This window comes from Xiphophorus couchianus, chromosome 12 (genome assembly GCF_001444195.1).
Source record: "Xiphophorus couchianus chromosome 12, X_couchianus-1.0, whole genome shotgun sequence".
Classification (NCBI taxonomy): Eukaryota; Metazoa; Chordata; class Actinopteri; order Cyprinodontiformes; family Poeciliidae; genus Xiphophorus; species Xiphophorus couchianus.
Window position 1 is genome coordinate 187,560 of NC_040239.1, and position 24,565 is coordinate 212,124.

General features: G+C 38.4%; 3 protein-coding genes across 14 annotated transcripts in view; 1 reads left to right on the forward strand and 2 right to left on the reverse strand.

The window, feature by feature from the left end:
* Nucleotides 1–4,267, reverse strand: part of pias2 (protein inhibitor of activated STAT, 2) — a 47,309-nt gene extending 43,042 nt beyond the window's left edge. The window contains exons 1-2 of one of the 2 annotated variants that reach the window (XM_028034948.1): nucleotides 4,202–4,267; nucleotides 386–570 (exon numbers count right to left, since the gene is read on the reverse strand). In XM_028034948.1, the coding sequence (XP_027890749.1) occupies nucleotides 386–570; nucleotides 4,202–4,215 (199 nt within the window). In that variant the 5' untranslated portion in view covers nucleotides 4,216–4,267. Of the gene's footprint in view, nucleotides 1–385; nucleotides 571–4,201 lie in introns of those variants that run through there. The other variant, XM_028034949.1, reaches the window with a different exon arrangement.
* A 5,127-nt stretch (nucleotides 4,268–9,394) lies between these two features.
* paxx (PAXX non-homologous end joining factor) lies at nucleotides 9,395–14,982 on the forward strand. Of its 5 annotated transcripts, none has more exons than XM_028034961.1 (9): nucleotides 9,395–9,561; nucleotides 9,681–9,822; nucleotides 9,907–9,985; nucleotides 10,049–10,098; nucleotides 10,375–10,553; nucleotides 11,364–11,414; nucleotides 12,083–12,173; nucleotides 12,254–12,393; nucleotides 14,946–14,982. In XM_028034961.1, the coding sequence occupies exons 2-8, from the start codon at nucleotides 9,704–9,706 to the stop codon at nucleotides 12,300–12,302; spliced, it is 618 nt and encodes a 205-aa protein (XP_027890762.1). In that variant the 5' UTR covers nucleotides 9,395–9,561; nucleotides 9,681–9,703; the 3' UTR covers nucleotides 12,303–12,393; nucleotides 14,946–14,982. The 5 variants fall into 5 exon arrangements, with proteins under 5 accessions (XP_027890762.1, XP_027890760.1, XP_027890761.1 ...); XM_028034959.1 differs by having other exon boundaries at nucleotides 9,396–9,589; XM_028034960.1 differs by having other exon boundaries at nucleotides 9,396–9,589; nucleotides 14,938–14,980.
* Nucleotides 12,587–24,565, reverse strand: part of abca2 (ATP-binding cassette, sub-family A (ABC1), member 2) — a 147,644-nt gene continuing 135,665 nt past the window's right edge. For 4 of the 7 annotated variants that reach the window (XM_028034937.1, XM_028034938.1, XM_028034936.1 and 1 more), the window contains 6 exons: nucleotides 23,281–23,384; nucleotides 23,108–23,200; nucleotides 18,852–18,954; nucleotides 18,645–18,782; nucleotides 18,362–18,571; nucleotides 12,587–15,776 (listed from right to left, as the gene is read on the reverse strand). In XM_028034937.1, coding sequence (XP_027890738.1) covers nucleotides 15,663–15,776; nucleotides 18,362–18,571; nucleotides 18,645–18,782; nucleotides 18,852–18,954; nucleotides 23,108–23,200; nucleotides 23,281–23,384 — 762 coding nt within the window. In that variant the 3' untranslated portion in view covers nucleotides 12,587–15,662. The remainder of the gene's footprint in view (nucleotides 15,777–18,361; nucleotides 18,572–18,644; nucleotides 18,783–18,851; nucleotides 18,955–23,107; nucleotides 23,201–23,280; nucleotides 23,385–24,565) is intronic. The other 3 variants (XM_028034943.1, XM_028034940.1, XM_028034941.1) reach the window with 2 other exon arrangements.

Genomic DNA, 24,565 nt, shown 5'->3' on the forward strand with positions numbered 1-24,565 from the left:
TCTATTGTTAACCCTTCCACTTACCCTAACCTTTACCGGTACATTCCTAACATTTAACGTAAAGTTAATGTACACTTTGTCCCCAACCCTAAAAACTGTGGTCTTAAGTCTTCACAGAGTAAATTATTATACTAGAAATGATCCCTAAACACTTAAGTACATACAGACACTGAATACTTTCCCTAACCCTATCCCCAGTGTTCGGTTCTGGTCCAGAAGCCCTTCATGAACAAAATAAAAAGAACTTGGTAACGTAGCTTCTCAGACTTTAATTTATAAATATGGCTACAATCAAATAGTAATGTTTAAGTGTACTGAACTCAACTCTTGTAAACAGTTACTCATCTCATTTTTGCTGTTAACAAAATTGGAAAACATTACAGACCTAGACTTGAAGGCTTGATAAGAACATCCAGCACATCATAAAAGGGCAGCGGTTTCATCTGTACATCAGGATGGACAGGGGGAATGAGAGGGGCAGGCTGTTGAAGGTTCATGCTGGTTTTGGCACAGTACCACACTGCTGTTTCGCCTGTCAAGAGGCTGAGGTTTATGTTAGAGGGTTGACTCCTGCCAACAGAGAATAGTTGTCAGTACATTTTATTTATAGTCCTCCAAACCATCCTGCTTAGCTTACAATAGTGAAAAGAGACTACATGAAACAACATTTCATACATTAAATGTAGATACAAACACTGCAAACCCACAAAACAATATACAAAGAGTTCAACAGTTTTTAGACAGATGTTTTAAGATTACTATATAAATGAATTAGAATTGATTCAAGTAGAAATTATAAAGCTAATTTTTCTAAAAGCATAACAAATTGGTACACACTACCAACACAGGCTGGAGAGGAAAGAAATAACATCAAAGATGTTTGTAAGCATCTTTTTACACTAATAAACATTCAGCCCCTAATTTTAGTCAAATTGTAATATTCTTGCAAAAGTTTTAAATATTTCTTAGAGAAGTGTTAAATCTGAAGCAGACATGGACATTCATTCTGAATATTCAAAAAAAGCACACAATTTGAAGCACAATGATTCTGCTTGAATAAGCAAAAGTCCATATTTTTATTCATGTTATTTAATATGTTTCAACCTTAATGAGAACTGTTTCACCAAATTGTTGGCTGATTGTACTGAATTAACTAAATGAAGAGCAGCTGTAGGCTTTTCTAAAGTCTGAGTAGTGGTTTGAACAGCCGATGCATGGATAATTATATAATTATTCTGTGGAAAGCATGCCATGTGAAGTTGGTATATCATAAATCTACCCAAACAATATGCCCTGTAGTATTAAACAACAGAGTATCAAGAGTACTGAAGCACCAACTGCAGATCAGCAACTAATGGCTTTAAAAAGTTTTACTAAACATGTAAGCAATTGACAGAACTCATCTTTAAAATGTATAATCAGCTAAACATGTTGTCAGTCTGTCATAAGTAAGTCAAGTGTTTTTTTTAAGATTGATATAATCTGCCAAGCTTGAGGCTATAGTCCAGTCAAGAAACAACCTAGCCAAAATATTGCAAGAACTATATGATAAAAAAACAAGCTCTTTACTAAATCTGTGAACTAGAGCAAATGTTGAAATAATAACTGAGAGACTACCAATAATTGCTCATATTTCCTATGAAGAACTTAGTTTATAGGTCTAACAGTGTGTTTGCTTTAGCCGGAGATGCATTAGCTGATGAAGTGTTATGTGGTAATCAAGACTTGATTAAAAGATGTTCTTTTTGACCTATGAGGCAAATAGATCACTTCCTTTGTATTGTACATTTTCTATGCCATAAACAGACAGATAGATTAATAGATCAATATATACGATATAAACCATAAATCCAGTCATGATTAATAATGGGTATTTTTTGCTACAATGGAAAGCATGGCAATTGCAAACTATTTTTTCTTTCAGTACCTTCATAATGCAGTTTTTCCTGCCTTGTAGTCATAAAAGCCGAGTTAGTACTATGACATTTACACAATTCATTGTTTACCTCAGGGGAACAAGGTTAAATCAGCCTAGATTTCCTTAATTTTGAAAGATCTGCAATCAACCAATAACTATGTGAGAAACTGATCCTGTCCACTAATCTTATCTACCTCCATAAAGATCTGAAAATCAGCCACTGTCTTCCATTTGCTCTGCTGTAAGAGAGGACTGACTGATCTGCCCTCAGGTCACATCTGCACAGTTAACAATAGTCACCTCACTGTCAACTGTCAAATTAGCTGATATATTTACGGTAGTAATTTTTCAGACAAAAAATAGAGATCAGCCAAAGTCAAAATCAAGAGGTCAGGCATTTTAAAGACGTGGGTACCCTTGTAAAAATCCCAACATAAAATAGCACAGGACACACACCAATCAATTCCAATTAAATTTGATGATGAAAAAAATAAAATACATGCAACTTCTGCATCAAACAGTGTCCTTAGACATCTTACACTGCATATGACAGTTGAGAGAAATGAGTTCCATTCAAAGCATCACCAAAAGTTAAAGCACACAGTTCTGCTTAGCTGCTGCTATGGTTAATTATGCACATGAAAGAGCCTTTAAACCCCCCTCTGATGTTCATTTCTGAGGTGCTCCAATAATGTTGTCAGTTCAATTAGACCCAGGAATTTTTTTTCCCCCTCCAGGGCGTCTTTTGTGGGCTATACTGTCCCTTATATGAAAGTAGGCTGACAGGAAAGGAGAGAAGACATGCGGCAAATGTCGCCGGGTCCGGGAATCGAACCCACAACGGCTGCATCGAGGACTCAAGGCCTCCAAATGTGGGTCTATCCCTTACGCCACCACGGCATGCCCCGACCCAGGGATTGTTTCATATGCAGTAGTGTCACAATCCAAAACGTTTCCCCAAAACATTTTTGTATTTGTTCATTAACGCCATTACTAACAATTTCAATCAATATTCAGTGCAATGGTGCTATAATCAGAATTAGAATCGACCTCAATACCGTCTTCAGCTTCCTTCTGTATTTCCCTGTCAAGATCGAAGATAAGTTTGAGCACCTCCATTTTTTTCTGCTGGTCATCTACTAAAAATCTGAAAACCACTATATGTAAAGTTTTAGGACTTCCTTGCAGATAATATTTATAAGTTTACCCCCTCATATGCTGAGTGTCCACTCAACAAGGATCAAGTCTGCCCAAGGGAACAGAAAAGGTTCCTGTCAAGTCTTCATAACACCTGCCTTCTCACAGTTTACTGGTGAGGTAAAGAGGAAAGGGGGGGGGGGGCATTTATCTGTCTGTGTATGAGGATAAATTAGTCGCACAGTGGCAAATAAACAAAAAATATTAAACCCTTTTGACACTTTAATTTGACTGCTGGGTCAAACTGACCCAAACAATATTCATGTACTATGAGATGTGTGATGTGCTGCAACTATGTAAAATAACCCATTTTCATCTTATGTACTCATCATGGTTATGTTGTTTCAACCAGAAAAAATACTTTGAACAAATTCTTTTTTAGATTTTTAAACTTTATAATAGGTCAATTTAATCCGCAGGATAACAGGGCATTTAAATGGTTAAATCAAAAGATGGAATGATCGACATGACTCCCAGAGGTTTGCACTGAGTTTGCAAGAGGAGTAAATGGTTGCAGGTCATTTCGTTCTTTAGCAACGCTGTAGCCATCCTCTTACTCTCTTGCATCAAAGCTAGCCGTTTCGGGGCTAATTCCTAATTGTAGCCTGCTAACGACTGCTTTAGACCCATATAAAAAAATGCAACACAAACATCTATGATCAACATTTCCTTTGTCTCCTAAAATAAATTATTCAGTCACTTCACAAAACCGAGCTCGTACAAAGGACAATAGTAGTCCCTGTAAGGTGTTAGAAACTGTTTTTAATTATCATTTAATGCAATCATACGCGTCAATACTGTTATTTAGAAATGTAAAAAAAAAAACAACAACAAAAAAAAACTACTAGTAAGCAGTAAATTTTCAAAATCTAAAACACAAAGGAGCTGCTTTGTGAAAAGTAAAACTGTTAGCATAAGGCTATTCTTAGAAGTATTTAAGATCTGTAGTCCATTGAAACTCTGTGCGTATAAGTGTCCGCCAACTTTTTCAGTTCACGGTGTTACATATTTACAGCTTTTCTACCTTCGTAGCGTCAGGAAAAGTCTAAATAACTGAGATTACATTGCCTTTTTGTTTTCGCCTACCTGTGATCCCCCATTTTTTGCCATTTTGTTTTTCCGGGTCAGTATTTCCGTTACACCTTAGCTCATTTGCGCATGTGCTAAAAGAAAATACTTCCGGTAGGGTCTTTTTATTTATTCTTCTTTTTACATTTCATTGTAATCGTAAAAATATTATATAATTTAAATACAATCACAAAAATACAGATAAAAACAGTTTGGTTGCATTTCACTAAAGTGCTTTGACTGATATTTTCTGAAAACAAAAAAATGTATCAAGTAAATGTATATTTGTGTACCAAAGGTGAGGAAAACTGGAGTAATAAATATGTATTTCCTATTGTGACCTTGAGTGCAATCACCGCTATTATAGAGTGTTAGAAGAACCTTAAATCCTACTTTTACCAAACCTTTACACAGATATGTTGTAAGAATTAGCAAAGGCACTGCTTGCAAATTAGACACATTTCATTTGGTTCATTGATTCACAGATGCCCTGTTTAAAGGGTGAGAGTAATCACAGAGAGTTTATTTTATTACACAAAATAACAAAACCTTAAACAAAGGTCAAAGCTGCCCCTGGAAATATTTAGTTTGCTGCTTGGGGACAAATAATGAATAAGGAAAAGAAATAAAAACAACCAGGCGCTCCCCAACAAAAACACACTCACAAAATCTCTAGAGAATACCACAAAGAAAGAAAACTCAACTTTGACTAGTTTCTTCAGTCTAAATGAAACAGTCCCTTTAAAATGAGCCAGAGGGCTAAACAGCAGAGTGCCCCTTCCCTAAACCCAAACAAAATCCAAAAAAATAGTGTTAGTCAATAACTACCCAGAATAAATAATCCTAATCTGAAACTAAAGTAAAATAAAACTAAGCTACACTGAAACAGAAGCAGGCCAACCTCCTGATAAGTGAAACCAGTCAAATGATATGATCAATCCCTACAGAACTGTTTTCCAATATTTGGTGGGCGGGGCCTACATTCTCAACAACGCCCTCTAGAATATTTTAAAGAAATCAGCCCAAGCCATCCTTTGAAAGAGAATCATGAAATCTGGTACACATGTGTAACGTCTCATGACCTATAAAATCTCTGGATATTGCATCTGATCAATGTCCAGACGCAGTGTTCCAGCTCTTCTCCACTACAAGCAATTAGATGATTTGAATCTTTATCATTGCATTTGGGCCAGCAATTAATTTCTATAAGACAAAATTAAATATTTGGATTTGTTTGAGTCCTTCAGCACCACAAGCACAAACATCAGCAGCGTCCACAACTGCTGCACGCTCCCGGCCTGCCCACGTTCCCATGTGCACATCCACAATAGTGAGGAACAGACTGAGGGAGGAAATTCCAGTTCATTTTTCAGGAGGGACAATATGTAGGCAGAATATGGAATCCTGCCTACATATTCGCATAATCAATCTTGCAACCTCCAAAATCATATAGCATAAAGTAACTTAAAATGTGCAGATGGAATTTTATCAGCACTGCATAGAATATTCTTAATAATTGGTAATTGTCAAGGCTGAAATATATTTAATAGTAACATTAAATATTATGATAATTAATATTATAATAATAATATTATCATTGTCATAATAATAATAGCTATCACTCAACACTAAAACATGCCAGGGAAACGTTCTTTGCAGATATCATAAGTAAAAACAATAACAAAGCTTGAGCAACAGTTGACAGGCTCACAAACCCTCCAGTGATGTTACCGCTTGAATTTCAATCTAATGCAGCCTGCAACTGATTTGCCAGCTTTTTTGAAAGAGAAAATTTAAAAAACCAGAAGTTTAATCTGCAAACCCACACTAAATCCAGCACCAATGCTATGCTCAAACATAAAAATGCAGAAAAATGACCCAATTTCAACCACTGCCCCTTTTCCACCTGCTCTACTTCAGCAGCTCAGCTCGGCCCGGCCCGGTTCTGCTCGGAGTGAATGCGTTTCCACAGATCTGGTGTTTTGACTATCAGTGCTGCCTCATCAGATTTTCCTACCATAGCACGGATAGATAGCTAAGTCTATCTGTCGGTGCTACGCGTCCAAAACTGCTACCATTATGTTTACAAACCGAAAACTACAGCAGGTTGTGTTAATGTTAAATATATTGGATAATATTATTTGAGTGACAGGACTGAAGTGGAAGCTGAAGAGTCATGCTTAGCATAGCATAGGAACAATTTATATACACGACGAAACCACAAGAAGATCACTTCATCTGAATATTCTACCCATTTAAAATCAAAAGCTATGGCAGATGTATGCACCAATCCTTTTATTAGAATATCTTACATTTAAAAAAAAAATTAATTACAAAAGTGTTTGTAAGAATAAAACACATGGAAAACAGGTTTTTATTGGAATTAAATTAAACACAAAAATCTACAAATACTGATCACCGCAACTCTTTTTTGCGTATTAATCCATTGTATGACAGTCTTTATCAGATGCAGCACAGCCACAATGTGTCCACCGAACTGCACAGGTCACTGTGCTCCTGAAATGATAGGATATGATTAATGTACACTAATATTACACGGCTATTACACAGCTTCAACCTCACATCTTGCTACCAACATCTATTTAGCAAGATTTAATAAAAAGAGAGTGCAATTAGACTAAAAATATAGGGACAAAATAGCCCTATGAAGTAATACAGCAGCCAGTGGAAACACTTGCAAAGCAAGCTGAGTAGAGCCGAGCCGAGCCGGTGTAAAAGGGGCATACTTAACTCTAAAAACCTAGAAGAAATTATAAGTCAATTAAGCTCAAGTTAATGCTGTCTGGATATCCTACCTACACATTTCTTTAAGAAGTTCCTGTCTGTCATTGCTAATGTTCTGGTCCAAATAGTAAACTCGTCACTCTCATCAGGTGTTTTCCTTCAGGCTTTAAAATCAGCAGGTGTCAAACCACTGATAAAAAAGAACAATCTGGACAAATCACTACTGCAGAATTACAGGCCGATCTCCAACCTCCCATTCATCAGCAAAGTTATTGAAAAAGCTGTTTGAACAGTTAAATGGCTTCCTAATGATAACCAACTGCTTTGACGTCTTACAGTCTGTCACCACAGCACAGAGACTGGCCTAGTCAAAGTGTTTAATGATATCCATATAAACACAGACTGTGGAAGAAATACAGCGGTGGTTGTTAGACCTCAATGCAGCTTTTGACCCTGTTGACCATGGCATATTCCTGAAACGACTGGAGAGTTGGGTTGGACTCTCTGGTCCAGAACTCATCCCTATTGTTACATGAACAATAGGGATTTCTTTGTTTCAATAGGAAACTTCTCATCGAAGCGGACAGAAGCCACATGTGGTGTACCCCAAGGTTCAATCCTAGGACCCCTCTTATTCAATATCTATATGATCCCATTTGCTCAAGTTATAACAGGAAGTAAGATTAGCTACCATAACTAGTCGGCCTTCTGAAGAACATTTCCAGGATTAAAGGACTAATGTCTCAGCTAGATCTAGAGAAACTCATCCATGTGTTTATCTTCAGTCGCATTGATTACTGCAGCAGCGTCTTCACAGGTCTGCCCAACAAATCAATCCTCCAGCTGCAGCTGATCCAGAACACTGCAGCTGCTGTTCTGACTAAAACCAGGAAGATGGAGCACATCACCCCAGTTTTAAAGTCCTTCCACTGGCTCCCTGTAGCTCAGAGAACAAACTATAAAATACTGTTAGTTTATAAATCACTGAATGGTTTAGCACCACAATATATTAAAGATCTGCTGTTGTTGTATCAACTTTTCAAACATCTCAGGTCTTCTGGTTCTGCTCTGCATCCCCAGAACCAGAACCAAACATGGAGAAGCAGAATTCAGCTTCTATGCACCACAAATCTGGAACAAACTTCCAGAAAACTGCAAACAACTGAAACACTGAGTGCTTACAAATGTAGACTAAAAACCCACCTGTTTAGAATTGCTTTTGAAACATAACCATGAAACATTAACCAATAATCTGATGTGCAAAATGTAATATTGTTGACTGTGTCTTCTATGACTTTGTATTTTTGTGTTTTATGATGTAAAGCACTTTGAAATGCTTTGCTGCTGAAAGGTGCTATACAAATAAAATTTGATTGATTGGTTGAAATTAGGAACATTCACAACTATTCTGGTTCTTCAGTCTCCAATATTCCAGTTAAAAATAACATTAAATATTTAGGGATCTACATTACTAAATGTAAAGCCCCTACTGGGAGAAATAATTTACAACATAAAATTGATAAATGTAGAAAGATTTTGAATCAGATAACATCTTCAATTTCAAAGAATTGAACATTTGAAACAGATTGTTTGATAACAAATTACATTGAAGTAATTCATGCCATTCCTAATGTCCTCGTTCAGTCAGTTAAAAATAGTTTATCCAACCTCACAATACCAAGATTACATAAGATTCAAATGTGATTATGTTGCTATAATAGACACACAAAAAAATACGGAAACAGATTTTTGAACCAATATTCAGTAAATTACATATAACCTGGGAAAACAAAAATAACTCTCACCTTACAAATGTACAATATTTAAAATTAGGACAAAGTATTTGACATTCCCAATTCCTCCTAAATATAAAGACCTACATTTTAAAATAATTAACAACATATATCCTTTAAATGAGTTCGTAAGTGGGAGGTTTATTTTTTAGGTAGAGAATTGTGGGGGTTTTTGTGTAGAACTCGGATGGAAATAATAAAAAACTTATTTCATGAGTGTTGTAATACAACATTTATGAAAACTGTTTCACAACTTCCTGTTCTCCAGGACAGGAATTTGGATTAGAATAAGATTTCTTCTCATTTCAAAAGGTTCAGTTTGGTTTATTTGTGAAAGAAAGAAATGTGGAATTTCTAGTCAGTATTGTAATAATTATAAAACAACATTACATTCATAAATGTAGATTTTCAAAAAGTTCCCTCTCATTGTAATTGATTCAATATATATATACTGCTCAAAAAAATAAAGGGAACACTTTAAGTGTTAAACACCTGTTTAAGTGTTCCCTTTATTTTTTTTTAGCAGTGTATATATATATATATGACACGTAAAACGTCAGAGAACACTGGTTGGTTGTATTCTGCAATTCAGATGGGTTTTTTTGTCCATCAATGTCATACACATTCCGGTGCAGTAGGTGGCGGTAAACACTCAAGGATTATATAACAATCCTCCAATAAAACACAAGGATGAAGGACTTCCTATCAGCGCATGTGCAATATAAAAGCTGTCCAATCTTTAAGGGAACTTGTTCACGCCTGGGTTAGATCCAAAACTGGGCAATTTATTAGTATAGTTTGAATATAGCTGCGGTTGGGAGCATTTAGAGGGCAGGAAAGGTCGGTTCTACGTCTTAAAGCTCTATAGGTCAGAGGTTATTTGAGGGTTTCACGTCTGTGAATGGGATGCAGATATGCTGAAGTTTGAGTTTCACAGTCATACGTCTCCTCTTTGTTAGGTTCCGCTGAGCTCAGGAGGATCATGCAGAGGGACAGCAACTGGTTCTGCACCGTGGTGGACATGAAGAGCCAGGCTAGATATGTGTGCTACAGCCGCAGGAAGGAAGGAGGAGGAGGAGGAGGAGGAAGACTCTGTGTTAAGTAAGATCATCTGATCTGATCAGCTGTGATAGAGTGAAGAGTTTGTAGGCTGCAGCAGAAACCTGGACTGGTCAGGATGGTCAGTGTCTCCATGTCCTGCAGTGTGACGGACGCAGCAGCAGTTTGGAGCGCGGTCTGCTCTGAGGACGTCCTGAAGCCGCAGGTAGATCCCGTCTTCTGTCTCCTCCCATAGCAGCTCCCCCATCTGACCCCGCTGTCCCCTCAGGGACACAGGCCGACCCTGAAATCCACAGAGGATGACATCCTGAGGTTCAGGTGAGGGGGAGGAAAGAGGGGCCATCAGAAAATTTTTTAGATTGTGAACCACAAATCTGAAACAAACGTCCAAAAAAACGCAAAGCAGCTAAAATACTGAGTTCCTTTAACAAGGCTGAAAAGCCCCTTGTTTAGATAAATAATAATAAATGGTGCATGAATGAATTCTACTGTGGATCAAAACTTTTCATCTCTTTTGTTTATCGTGTTCTGTTTGGATCATGTAAAGCTCTTTGAGACGTCTGACCTGTCCTCGGTGCCTTGCTGTCCCTGCAGGACGTCGTGCCTCAGTGGGGATGTGAGAGTTGTGGTTCAGCACAGCAGGGCAGCTCTTCATGTGGGCTCCGGACCGGCCGCACTCAGTGTGACCCTCACCAGGATGGAGGCTCCTCAGGCCACAGAGGAGCTCAAGGAGCTGCTCTTCACCATGGCTGACACACTTTCACAGCTTGACAGTCCGTTTGTCCTCTTCTTCCATCCTCTGGCATCTTAACCAGCTCTGAGTCTGCAGCAGCGTGACTTCCGAACTCTATTGGAATCACAAAATAGAATCTCTGTGCTAGTTGTGATAAAAGAGGGGGATTCCTGGGAAAGTCTTAGAACCTAACCTGGGTCTATATGGGGTCATGTTTTTCCAAGTATCAATCTCGATTACAAAGTTATATATGACTTTACTGCTACCATTTATCCAGTTTTTGGCCCACTGGGACATAAACAGTTTCTTAGTTTTATTTTATTATTTAAATTATTATTTATTTATTTAAAATGTCTTCTGCAAGAGAATCCTGGCCAAGACTGGCAACAACACACAGATCTTAAGTTAGCTTAATGTGATATTTAAATCAGAGACTTATCACCAGAGGTATGATTTTCTAACGTTTCTTGAAATATCATGTCTTTAGAGGCATGAGGGGAAGAATACATATTCCAGAAAATACAGCTGGACCTAAAATCTGACCACAATAATGAGAAACAGCTCTGGCCCAGACTCTGAACCCTGGTGCAGCTGCAGCTCTAAGCAGGACACAAACATGGTATTCAGTAATCCAGGTAAAACAGGAAAACATATTTGAACAGCAAAAGTGGCCATCTGAGCCCTTCTGTCAGTGTTTGGAGTTTTCAAACCTCCTCAGTTCCAGTTTATCACTTTGTTTTGGCTGATTGTGCTGAGCGATTTGATAATGTCCAGCTCCTTTTCTGGAGATGTTTCTGAGTATCAGTTCTTCAGATTTGATGCAGGTTTTTATGGGTTGGTCTTCCTCCAGGTGGGAGCTCAGCTGTGAATCCTTTCAAGAGCCTGCAGCGATGCCCAGCAGGTAAGCTTCTGTCCCGTCCCAGGGCCACCAGTTAGGAGGTTGGAAATGAGAAACACAACTTTTGGATTTAAAAAAAAATATATATATATAAACACCACAGACTCTATACTTATAAAACAATGAAAAGATGCAGAAAGACCACAGAACTGAATTCCAACCCAGGATCTTCAGGAACAAATCAGGTTAGGGTTCCACTGAGGCCTGTCAGATTAAAAGCATCTTCTGAAAAGAACTTGGTCAGCAGTAAAAGTGAAGCAGTGCAGGATTACAGGGAGTTTATCTGAAGCAGGTCAGCAGTGTGGTTGGTTTTTTAATAAATTATTTACACCAAATATTGATCATTGGCCCACATTTTCATATTGGTGCATCTCTACTAATCTGTGTGGAAATAATCTGTATAATGTTTTCCTCTTAGAAAGTTGATTTATTTTAGTAACTCCATTTGCAAATTTTTCTTAATGGGCCTGTACTTCATGTATATGATTTTATTTTTTGTAACCTGTTGATTGTTGACCAATGAGCAGGTTTTATCTCCAGTGTAGAGTTGGAAGAGTAATTCTTGATGTTCTGCTGATGTAGGATGAAAAAACAATAAATCATGAACATTTGTCATGTGATTGATTTATTGCTTATTGTGAATTTCAATCTGAAAAGCTCTCCTTTTTCAGATTTGAAACCCCGACAGCAGCAGAACGGCGCTGCGTCTGTGTCTAAGAGGAGGCTTCCTGGGGCTTCACTGATCAACCCCGGCACTAAGAAGTAACGTTCAGTCCAACATCCCAGCCTGTTGGCTTCAGTCTGTCTGTCTGTCTGGATCAGCAGCTTCTGTCTTTTTGCAGAAAGGTGCAAGCGACCGGCGTAGCCTTTGATGATGAAGATGAAGTCTGATTTGTTTTTATTTAATTTTTTAATATGTTTTAAAGATGTCTAACTTTTGAGGAACTCATCTTTTTAACCACTGTTGAGACGTTTACTCCAGTAAATTTATTTCCCATAAATTCATAGTGAAGTTATTTGCATTTTATGTTAAATGGGCTGTAAAGGCCTATGAACTCATTTGACTGGGATTTCAATATGAAATATGTGTGCGAATATAAATTGACTTGATTGTAGCCTCACATTTTTATTGGTGAGTTTCTAATGTAGCTGATAAAGAAAATTGACCATGTTGCTGTCTGTGTGAATTTATACTCACAGAAAGCTTTATTAGGAACATCTGAGCAGTCTGTACATGGAAAGTTATGTTTAAATATGCTGATGTGAAAACAAAACAAAATCAAGAGCCCCAAATGAAAAAGAATCAACATTTCTTTAGCAGACTCTGAACAGTGTCCAGTGCTGCAAAGCCCAAGGTAAAGCTCAACAACATTAAGGGCCGGTGGGTGACTGTACCTTCATCTCAGGGAAACAACTGCTTCCTTATTCAAATAAAATGCTAACATAAAACACATCACCCAAATGACAATCTGCTGACTCTCATCACCTCCAAATACAAGTTTTGAAGTTCCAGATTTCAATCAATCTCTCTTTAAAAGTTTGCATAAATCTGCTGCTGGTGACATGAATTACTGCCCTGTTAGTCTGAAACAAGTTGCTGCTGATTTGTAGCGCCAGTTAGAAGTAAAGTCTAAACTCATTTCTGATGTCCCAGTACTAGAAGTTCAAGTAGAAAATGATCTGGTCAATAAATAAACAGATCACTGGTGGAAACTAAGTACTGGTGTTCTGTTCCATGAACTGAATCTAAAACAGTTTGTGATAAGATCATCATAATAATATAATTGAACACTCCCAGAAGCTTTGTGTGACTAATTGAAAGTCTCCACTTTAACATCTTCAGCATTTCTAAATGCATGACTATTAAGGTCTCACTTTTGAGTTTTCTTTTTCTTCTGGAGACGTTCTGCTGTGTTTACAGTCACTGTCAGCAGTGCTTGATAAAAGTTATGGTCAAACATCTCTGGTCTCATCTGCTCTTCATACAGTCCAGAAAGTTTTGGATTTATTTAACTGTAGTTTTGGGTCAATATTTCTAATAGTCTTTTTATGAACTTTAACCTTTAGCATGAAGCCTGAAGAGTCTGAGGTGACCTTTTCTCTTGGGGTTGGCAGGTTTCCTACCTGAACTTTCTTTTTCACATGAATGAACTTCAGATTGTTTGGAAATGATCAGAACTCTTTCCAGATTGATCTCTAGTGAAGGTTGTGAATTAATGGACATCTGGTTCTTCCTTGCTGATGGTTCCCATGGCAGCAGTGAGGATCGATCTACACACCGCTTCTGTAATTAGACTTAATTATGATAAAACTGATTACTATAGTTATATGTTTGCATTCAAAAGAATGAAGAACTAAACTGATCTATGATTCTTTTCATTAATTTAACAGAAAAAAGTTCAGAGCTGTGATTTCAGAGTCAGGTGATCAGACAGATGTGCATCTGTGAGATCCAGTTGTGGCCTTTTCAATCAGATTTTACAATAAAATGAATACAAGCTGACAATGCCTCTGTCTGCTTATACACCTTCAGACAAAAAAAATCAGAAGTTTTCAAGTTTAACGATCACATCAGAAAAATGCCAGTATTTAAATATTAAAACCAAAATCCGGGACTGGAAATGTTTGTGAAAGGAGGAATGAAACAACAATTCTGAACAAGAGGAATCACTACTTGGTTTAACAAAACTAATGAAAAAAGTTGATTAAATCCACATGCCAGCAAATAGTCTAACTTCTGCTTTCTGGAAATATGCTTCTTTTTTCTGTCTTTTGCACATTTATATAAAATACATCACAGAAATCTTGTAATTAATAAACATTAAGCTGAAGGTAGTTCCAGTAGTAAATATTGTGGACTGAGTTGGTTTTAGTGTCACAGTGATGGCAGCTCGGTCGTCGTCTCTCCAGGTTGATGCAGTAACTGTTAACTTACTATACACACTGTATAAAACTGATAGTCCACAATATGATATGTCTAAAGCACAAAGGAAAACATTTTGTCTGACACAGAGCAAGATGAGGACAGTGCGCCACCATCAGGACAATAATCAAGCTGTGTGAACGGCCTCTAGGTGACTGACATCAAAAAGCGTCTCCATGTAAGATCTGCTGTTCTTACAATATCCAAAATAAATCATTCTTCCTGCCACAGAAAAATAGACTATTACATTCTCATCATGACTGCATGCTCTCAAGACAAGCTGAGATTGGTGTAAGGGTTCCACTCTGGTTCCACTGGTCCATCTGGTCAAAGTAAGCTGCAGAACCAAACAGTCTTTCACATCCATCCAGGTGTAGCTGCATGACAGCCACTCATACATTCAGGAGAAGCTGTGGGTGGAGTGGCCCTCCATCCTGCAGCTCTGTCTGCAGCCACCGCTGTCCCACCCAGCAGCCTGTAGAGGTCCAAACGTCCCCTGGGGTCAGAGGTCATTCTGTAAGCCTCAGAGGTCCAAAAGAGTGGGATCAGTTCAGTCTCTGTTTTAACAGAGGGTGTCTGTGTTGAAGGAGAGCTGCACCTGCCACACACACACACACACACACACACACACACACACACAAAGGGAAGGTTGGTTTTTCACAGAACAGCAGTCTGCTTTCCAGCTGCTTGGTCAAAGCCAGAGGTTAAAGAATGACACCAGGTCCTGTTTTAGTGTGATCATCAATCGATAATCAATTATCCTGACGATTATTCAGATAAAATGAATTGGCACATTAAGCAGATTTTTCATTTTACCGCTTAAGCGTTATTTATACAGTATTAGAAATACGTTAAAAGATACAAATAAACAAATAATTCAATTCTTATTCAAAATAACAAACATTTTATTCCCTAAAATTCAACAGCAGCATTCCTTCAGTAAATACTTGATCATCTGTAGCACAACATAGATCTGCAGCTAAGAAATGTTCAGTCATTTCTGCTTTCCATCCACACAGTGCAGGCGGAGCTGGTGATTAACAGATTAATAACTAAACAGCCAAACGATTTTAACCAGGTGAAGCTAAAACTGCCCTTTGAGTTCTTGGTGTAGAAAGAGATTTACAGTGTTTTCTTTTCATCTTAAATACTAAATCACCAGAAAAAAAGTGGGATTTTCGGCAGCTATTGACAGCTAGCGCTGCCATGCGCTTAGAGCTTCAGGGCAATCGGCAAGAGTTTTTGTCAGAATGGGAAATTGTAAGAAACTGCAAAGAATTGTCAAAAACTGTGTTGTCCGTGTTGCTCCATCACCATGCAAATGCAAATCAACTCTTGAGCACCGGCCTTTCCAACGGTCGTTCACCCATTTTCCCTTCTCTGCACCACCCAGGTCTGTTTAGCAGTTCCAGAACCCGACCAAAACCCCTCCGTGTTATTACCTTGAGAAATAATAAGATTTGTTTAAGTATAAAAGATAGAAACGTTTATATCTTTTGTACAGTTCTGGCTTCATTGCTGCTCTTATAATGTGTTGTTCTTTCAGCAAATGGCATCTTTTTAGTTTGTGTACTCTAGTTAACAGTCAATAACTAAATTAGATGATTATTTCAATAATGGATTAATCACAGTACAGTAGCGCCTGCAGCTGTTCACACTATGTGTACATCCAGATTTTCCTTTAAGTAAAAAAATGTTATTGGATTTTTTAATCATCTAAATCTCTTTACTATTAACACAATTGCGGAGAAAAAAAAAGATCTTTGGTGTCTAAATATCTTGTACGTAGAGCACATCAGTGTGAGTCTGTGGGGGTCAAAGGGCACGCCAAAGCTAAAATCTTATTGGTCAATTTACTTTCGTTTATTTGGCGGCTTGGCGCTTTTTCTGTGAGCTAAACATTAATGAGTGGATTTGAACCTCCCACCGTTCTGAGAGGAGTTGAGTGAACCCTGCCTGAGCTTTTTTACCGTACGTGCATTTCTGGCAGATCGAAAGGTTTTTTTGTGAACTGTAGAGCTGACAGGTCACCCAGTTGGCCGACCAAGTCATCTGCCGCTCTTCCTGAGTGTCGCACTAAAACTGCAGGTTAAACAGTTAAATCTAGTTGAAACTTTGCCAGAAGAAAAGATATTAAGCAAACATTGTTGCTTCACCTTCTCCTCCTCTGAACGTCTGACACCAGAGGTGGGGACTCGAGTCACATGACTTGGACTCGAGTCAGAATCGAGTCGTTAAAATCACGACTTGAGACTTGACTTGAAAAAATGCTCAAAGACTCGGACTTGACTTTGACTTTCATGCCATTGACTTGGGACTTGACTCGACTTGAAGCTGTTTACTTGAAAAGACTTGATATTTTTTACTCAAAGTCTTAAAATTTAAAACACATTATTTATAAAGTGGCGTCATTAATTAATTTCACTCATTCCGTATCAATATGCGCAGACCGTCACTATGGTTTTCCTCTCTCCTTATGTATGTATGTGTACGTAGCTGCAGCACAACCAATCAAATTAACAGGATTTGGACGTTTAAAAAAACGTGGCAAAGCTACAGAGCTCAGGGAACGAAATACGAAATAACCGCTCGAATATGCTTCCGCGAGTAATTTCTTCGTGTTAGCATGTGTACTCCGGGTTAAATTGGTGATTATTTACCATAAATCCGGTCCTTCAAATGCCTCCACAAATAATGTGCACCGTGTTAGCTCAGGAAGCCGGTGGATAGTGAGCAGGGCTCCGGAACAGAAAGCAGATTCTGGACCTGAACACAGGGAACAGAGTCTCTCTGTCCCATCATGATGATGAGCCGGGTCTAGTATCATCTAAGGATGGTTGGTGTATTTGAAGACATCTACGTTGGGAAATTATATTGACAATATATTGTTTCGACAGGTCAGAGAAAAGAGGAAAAAACTGCTGTTATGGTTCTTTGTATTGTGCTGTGGAAATGTCAGCATTTTCCTCTTTTTTTATTGAGTATCAAGTTTAACAGAACTGGGCAATAAAGTGGTCCAATTTAAAAATGTTTTTTATACTTTGTGTTCAGCTACACATGTTCTATCATTTGAGATAAATACATATTTTAAAACGAACAAATGGTCTATTATTTGAATTTTATGTATAATTGCAAATAAAAAAATAAATAAAATAAAAACGACTCGAAATGACTTGAAATTAAAGGTTCCTGACTTGAGACTTGACTCGGACTTGAGGACAGAGACTTGAGACTTACTTGAGACTTGCAACACAGTGACTTGGTCACACCTCTGTCTGACACCACCAGAACCTGGAAATCAACGTCCTCCTCTTTCCGTGGATCACAGAGGTAGGCGTATTATTATTATTATTTATTATTGCTCAATAATTAATCAAAGTCATTTATTTACTGCTGAGATGTTTGGACTATTGAGAGCTACATGAACCATGTGACAGAATATCCAGTTCAAAGAGCGTGGGAACTCTCTATGCTGCTGGTAAGAAACAATCAGATGTGGTAAAATTGTTTCAAATCCAGTTTGTATTGCGCATGGACAAGATGTCAGGGTGTACAGTCATACTGAATTAATTAGAATCTACGTCCTGATGAGGCTGGCTTGTCAGTAACTTTTGAAAATAATCTGTAAGCAGGTAATAAACATAGTTTTTTATTAAGCCCACATTTATGGGCTTAATAAAAAAATATAGCAATTTTGTATCTGTCTGATGTAATATTCTAATTTTAAATGTCATTATTTCATTAGCTGGAAGTGAAAAATCATCATAATTAACAGAAATAAACTGGAAAACATCAATCTGTGAGTAATTATTAATATGTTTCACTTAGTAAATCTAATTTATTGAGTGAACAGTGTTTCCGATGGTGAGGTGCTGTTGCATCCTCAGCTCATAATCTTCATCTGTTCTTCCTGTCAGATAAACTCTGATGTTACCTGCTGCTCTGCAGACAAACTGAACCCAACTCAACAAAGAAGGGATGCAGATGATGTGTTGTTGGGTTTTGGTATATCTGAAATATTACTCACCCTTTCCTCTTCAAAACTGACGAGTCCTTCATCATCATCAGTATCGAGCTCCTCTGGAGCCTCACTGATCAGAGCATTCAACTCTGTGTTGGCAGGCCGCACTTTCAGGAAACTGAAGATGCGCTGCAATGGGGACTGCCCGCCACCAGGGGGCAGAACCTCCTGCTGCTCCAGGTTGTCGCTCTGCTTCTTGGCAAAGTTAACAAACACCTGGACAGGAAGAAGGCAGCGGTTAATTCAGCTGTCCTCACTAAAGTGTGGGACGCAGTCTGAGGGGACGCACGTTGTCCAGGGTGGTCTGACTGACGGAGTAGTCCTCAATGCCCAGGACCTCCACCACTTGCTCCATCTTACTGAACACCTGGGCCAGGGAGATGCTCTCAGACTTGAGCTGGTACTGGACCTTGGTGGGGTGACGCTCCTGGGAAGATGGTAGCAGATTAAAGGAAGCGCCTGTACAGATTTAGGAGTCAGATGTTCTGGCTGTTACCTTCAGAACAGCTTCAGGGAAGTTCCTGTTGAAGAACCGCACCACCTCCTTCACATTACCGCTGCTTTTAGTCCTCACAGTTATCATGTAGCCATCCCCAAATCTGGAATATGACCACAGAACAACACATCCTTCCAGTGGTAGCTTGCTTCCACCAAACCTCTGATTCATCATTCAAACTTATTAGCTTGATCGTACTAATTGAATCTGCGCCTCCTAACTACAATTTCTTCAGTGAGAATAGAAAACACAAAAAAGGAGGAGGCGTGGCTTCAATATTTAAGAATACCATAAATTGTAGTAAAATCTCTTTGGGTCTCTTCACCTCTTTTGAGTATCTTGGAATTGAGGCTAAAGGCCACAAACGAACTTTGACATTAACTCTATACAAAACTCCAACATTTGTGGAAAATTTCTTTACTGACTTGAATGAGCTTCTATCTCTTATATGTATTGATTATGATTGTTTAATAATTGCCGGTGATTTCAACATTCATGTTGACAACCCCCAAGACAGAGGGGCAAAAAAGCTCGCTAATATTTTAGAGACTTTTGGTCTAACACAACATGTCAAACAAGCAACACACACTCAAGGACACACACTGGACCTGGTTATCAGTAAGGGTGTGAATATTTCCAATGTCTCTGTAACTGATGTCGCCTGTCGGATCACTTCCTGTTATCTTTGAAAATTCTTTATCTTTTAACCCACTTGGACAAACAGCAACCATCACAAAACGTTCTCTCACTGAAAACACAGCAGAAACTTTTAATCAAATCTACTCTTCTTCCTCACCCTTAGGCTGTAATGATGTAGATAAGTTGGTAAATGATTTTCAGGCTAAAGTCTCAGATATCATTGATTCCATTGCCCAAATTAAAATGAAGGTTGCGTCTGGTAAAAAGAAATCTCCATGGAGAAATACACAAACAGTTAGATCTGCAAGACAACTCTGCCGTAGAGCAAAACGAAAATGGCGTAAAACTCAACTCCACGTTCATTGTGACATCTATAAAGAAAGACTACGTAACTATCATTTAACACTAAAACATGCAAGAGAGGCTTTCTTTGCAGATGTCATAAATAAAAACATTAACAATGCTCAAGCTTTATTTGCAACAGTTGACAGGCTCACAAACCCTCCTGTGACGTTACCACCTGAATTCCAATGTATTGCCGCCTGCAACCAGTTTTCCAGTTTCTTTTCAGAGAAAATTCAAAAAATCAGAGGATTAATCTGTACATCCACTATAAAGCCAGTACCAATGCTGTGCCCAAACAAAACAAATACAGGAAAAATGACCCAATTCCAACTACTTAATTATAAAACCCTACAGGAAATTATAAGTCAATAAGCTCCAGTTCCTGCTGTCTGGATGTTTTACCCTCACATTTCTTTAAGAAAGTTCTGCCTGTTATTGCTGCTGATCCGATCCAAATAGTAACTCATGGCTCTCATCAGGCGTTTTCCCCCAGGCTTTGAAAACAGCAGTAATCAAACCACTTATAAAAAAGAACAATCTGGACAAATCACTAATGCAGAATTACAGGCTGATCTCCAACCTCCAATTCATCAGCAAAGTTATTGAAAAAGCTGTTGGAACAATTAACTAGCTTCCTAACAATAACCAACCTCTTTGACTCCTTCCAGTCTGGTTTTCGTGCTCACCACAGCACAGAGACTGGCCTAGTCAAAGTGTTCAATGATATCCATATAAATACTGACTGTGGGAGAACCACAGTGCTGGTTCTGTTGGACCTCAGTGCAGCTTTTGACACTGTTGACCATGACATATTACTGAATCGACTGGAGAGTTGGGTCAGACTCTCCGGTCCAGTGCTTAACTGGTTTGAATCCTACATAAAGAACAGGGATTTCTTTGTTTCAATAGGAAACTTCTCATCAAAGAGGTCAAAGGTCACATGTGGTGTACCCCAAGGTTCAATCCTAGGACCCCTTTTATTCAATATTTATATGCTCCCACTAGCTCAGGTTATAACAGGAAATAATATTAGCTACCATAACTATGCAGATGACACACAGCTCTACATTATGATGTCACCAGGTGACTCAGAGCCCATCCAATCACTGAACAGATGCTTAGAACAGATAAATGTGTGGATGTGCCAAAACTTTCTCCAGCTGAACAGAAACAAAACTGAAGTTATTATTATTGGACCTAAAGAGGAACGATCTAGAGTTATAGATCTAGAGTTATAGATCTAGAGTCATAGATCTAGACTCAATGCACAGCTTCAGTTATTACAACTAAAAACCAGCGATCAGGCCCGAAACCTGGGAGTAGTGATGGACTCTGACCTGAACCTCCAGAGCCACATAAAGACAGTTACAAAGTCGGCCTTCTATCACCTGAAGAACATTTCCAGGATTAAAGGACTAATGTCTCAGCCAGATCTAGAGAAACTCATCCATGCCTTCATCTTCAGTCGTATTGATTATTGCAACAGCGTCTTCACAGGTCTGTCCAACAAATCAATCAAACAGCTGCAGCTGATCCAGAACGCTGCTGCTCGGGTTCTCACTAAAACCAGGAAGATAGAGCACATAACACCAGTTTTAAAGTCCCTCCACTGGCTCCCTGTAGCTCAAAGAATAGACTTTAAAATACTGTTGTTAGTTTATAAATCACTGAACAGCTTAGCACCACAATACATTAAAGATCTGCTGTTGTTGTATCAACCTTCCAGACCTCTCAGGTCTTCTGGTTCTGGTTCTGCTCTGCATCCCCAGAACCAGAACCAAACGAGGAGAAGCAGCTTTCAGCATCTATGCACCACAAATTTGGAACAAACTTCCAGAAAACTGTAAAACAGCTGAAACACTGACTTCTTTTAAATCTCAACTAAAAACCCACCTGTTTAGAATTGTATTTGAAATGTAATCAATTACAAATTTATTGATGTAACTTGACTTAATGCTGTGTTTTGATTATTGATTCTATATTGCATTGTGTTTCTGTGTTTGTAATGATGTAAAGCACTTTGAAATGCCTTGCTGCTGAAATGTGCTATACAAATAAAATTTGATTGATTGATTGATAGCAACAAGCCGTCATCTGAAAATTCAATCTTCATTTTCTCAACTCTCTCTCATGATGCTCAGATCACTAGTCCTTGTTAAACAACATGATCTCTTGTCAGTGTGTTGATTTTGTTAATTCAGTTTAATTCACTTTATTTATACGGCCTTCCTTCTTTATACTGTATGTTTTAAATAATCAATTCAGCTTCTCTTTCTCTTTACGTCTGCTATTTGCTATTTCCAGTAGTTCATGTGTTTCTCCAAAGCTTCTGCCCTGAACCGGTCAGAATTGAAAATAGTGATATTAAAAATAGGAAAGATCTTTGTTTGATATCATAAAATATTTGCTAATATCCAACAAAAAATGTAGACACGAATAAACCTCAGTCAGATTAACAAATAATCAAAATGTTTAAAACATTTACTTGGATTCTCTGTTTCTCAGATTCTTTCTTTGTTTTGGAGGCAAACTGCAGACCCAGCAGGTCAGCTTGAGTCCACACAGGCTAAGTTTATTTGTTCTGTTCTCATGAACAAAAATAATACAGTTTTGCAAAAAATAACTTGCTTAATGAAGTTTGTGGCTTCATACAACTAAGATGCCTTTCAGCCTGTATTCACCCCTTATATATTTCACCTTTTTGTTGCTTTTGCCAATCAATCACAATCAGCAAAATTTTGGCTTTTCTGACAACTCCCCCATATAAATATATGTATAAATAATCACTGCTTTAAGTCAGTATTTGGCTGCTGTCCCAGCAGGGAGTCTGTGTGCATCGGTGTCAGTCAGGAAGCTGCAGTTTTCCTCCATTCTCCATCCAACATTCAGGCCAACAAGCTCTCTGTTGAATTAGGTCAGTCACTTTAAAGGGGGTGAATATTTATGCAATCACATATGTTATACAATTTTGCTTTAACATTTTTTGTCAAATGATTGATTTTAAAAAGCAATACAAAGTTAAAACATCCAAGGGAGTGAATAGTTTTTAGAGTCTGTACTGAGGCAGCTGGTAGTTTTCTTACTGCCACACGTCCCTCACCCTAAAGGTAGAACAAGATGGCAGCCATCCTCCATCAGCTCCTCCAGCTGGTTTAAAATAGCCAGTTTGGCTGTTTTCCAGAAAAACAACCAACTAAATGCTGACATCCACAACAAGTAGGGTGGACCAGAGTGGGTCTCACTAATAGCACAGTCAAGGTTATGTTCTTCACCTGTTCTTTAGATGCTGGATGCTGCCCAGACATTTAAACCGGCCGTTTACCATAATTCCCAGTCGAGTGCACAGTGCTTCACACTCCTCCATGCTGGTGAATACATCAAAGCAGACGTTAGAGCCAATCAGAGCCAGAAGGTTAAACACGTTGCTGCAGGCGGCGCCCCCTACCTGTGTGATGTGAGCACAACGGAGCGGCCCGTCTTGATTATGTCCAGGATTAGATTCCAGAGGAACCTGCGGGCCTTGGGGTCCATGCCAGTGGTGGGTTCATCCTGGAGAACACAGGAACAGAGCAGAGGCTCACACACACACACATAAGACACAAAACACATCACCCAACTGCTTTATCTCATTTCTAGAAATATTCGATTACATATTAAAACTATAAAAAATATTGAGTTATCACTTTTGTTGGAGATTAAATCATTTTGTATTTAGTCCTGACAGTAAAACTTTAGATTTTTGTACTTTTCCCCCAGAACTCTTAATCAATATTAATCATAGCTGACTAACTATAAGGCATAAATTCATGTCAGCAGCAGCAGATTCATGAAGTCCTTTAAAAAGGGAATGATGTCGTACATTTGCAGATAAATCCTGAGTGTTTTGGACGATTTGTGAAGTAGCAGATCATCATCCGGATCTTCTGTGTTCTAACAAACAGCCACCAGGTGGCAGTGCAGATACATCATCTAGATTTTGTTCTGACATTCAAGGACCCAAGGATCAAATCCTTGAATAGCAGGGTGTCTGTTGCCTGGCAACGGCTCTCAACAATTAGCTATTGTTACTAGTTCCATGTTTTGAATTCAGATTTCTTGATAATGTCACATGAAGAAAAGCATTTGTTTTTTTCTCCATCTGATTTCCTTATTTTGACTATAATGGAACATTTTTCTAATGTGCTCCTCACCTCTCTTCTGCTTTAGGTTATCTACATAGTCTTATCATCTGTCACATGGACCCCACAGTGTCCTGGATCCTGGAGCGTAACTTCTCCAACCCAGAACTTATCTGCCCTCTTCAGCATTAGAGAACAATCCTCTGTCCAGAACAATAGACAAATGGCCAGAGCATCTGTGTTGGGCTCCAGAGAATATTTGGTATATTACAATCAAGGACTCACACCTCTAGTCCAATCAAGCCACTCTTCTCTGAGCAGAACCTATAAAAGGAAGCCAGATCCACAGACTGACAGACTCCTTTCACTCTGTATTTCTGTTCTCACCTTGCAAGGTTTTAATACATTTCTTATTTCTTCTCATCCAGACTCTTGTTAAAGTCATTTTTCCATGACAAGCTCCAAAAATGAGGCAGTCTCACTCAACTCAACAGAGGGCCAAACTACTGTACATCTGGTCAGTTTGATTGAGGGCCACAAAATCTCATCAATAGTTACTGGAAAGACAATAACTATATGTCCAGTGGTTTTTAAAATATATTATGTCAAATT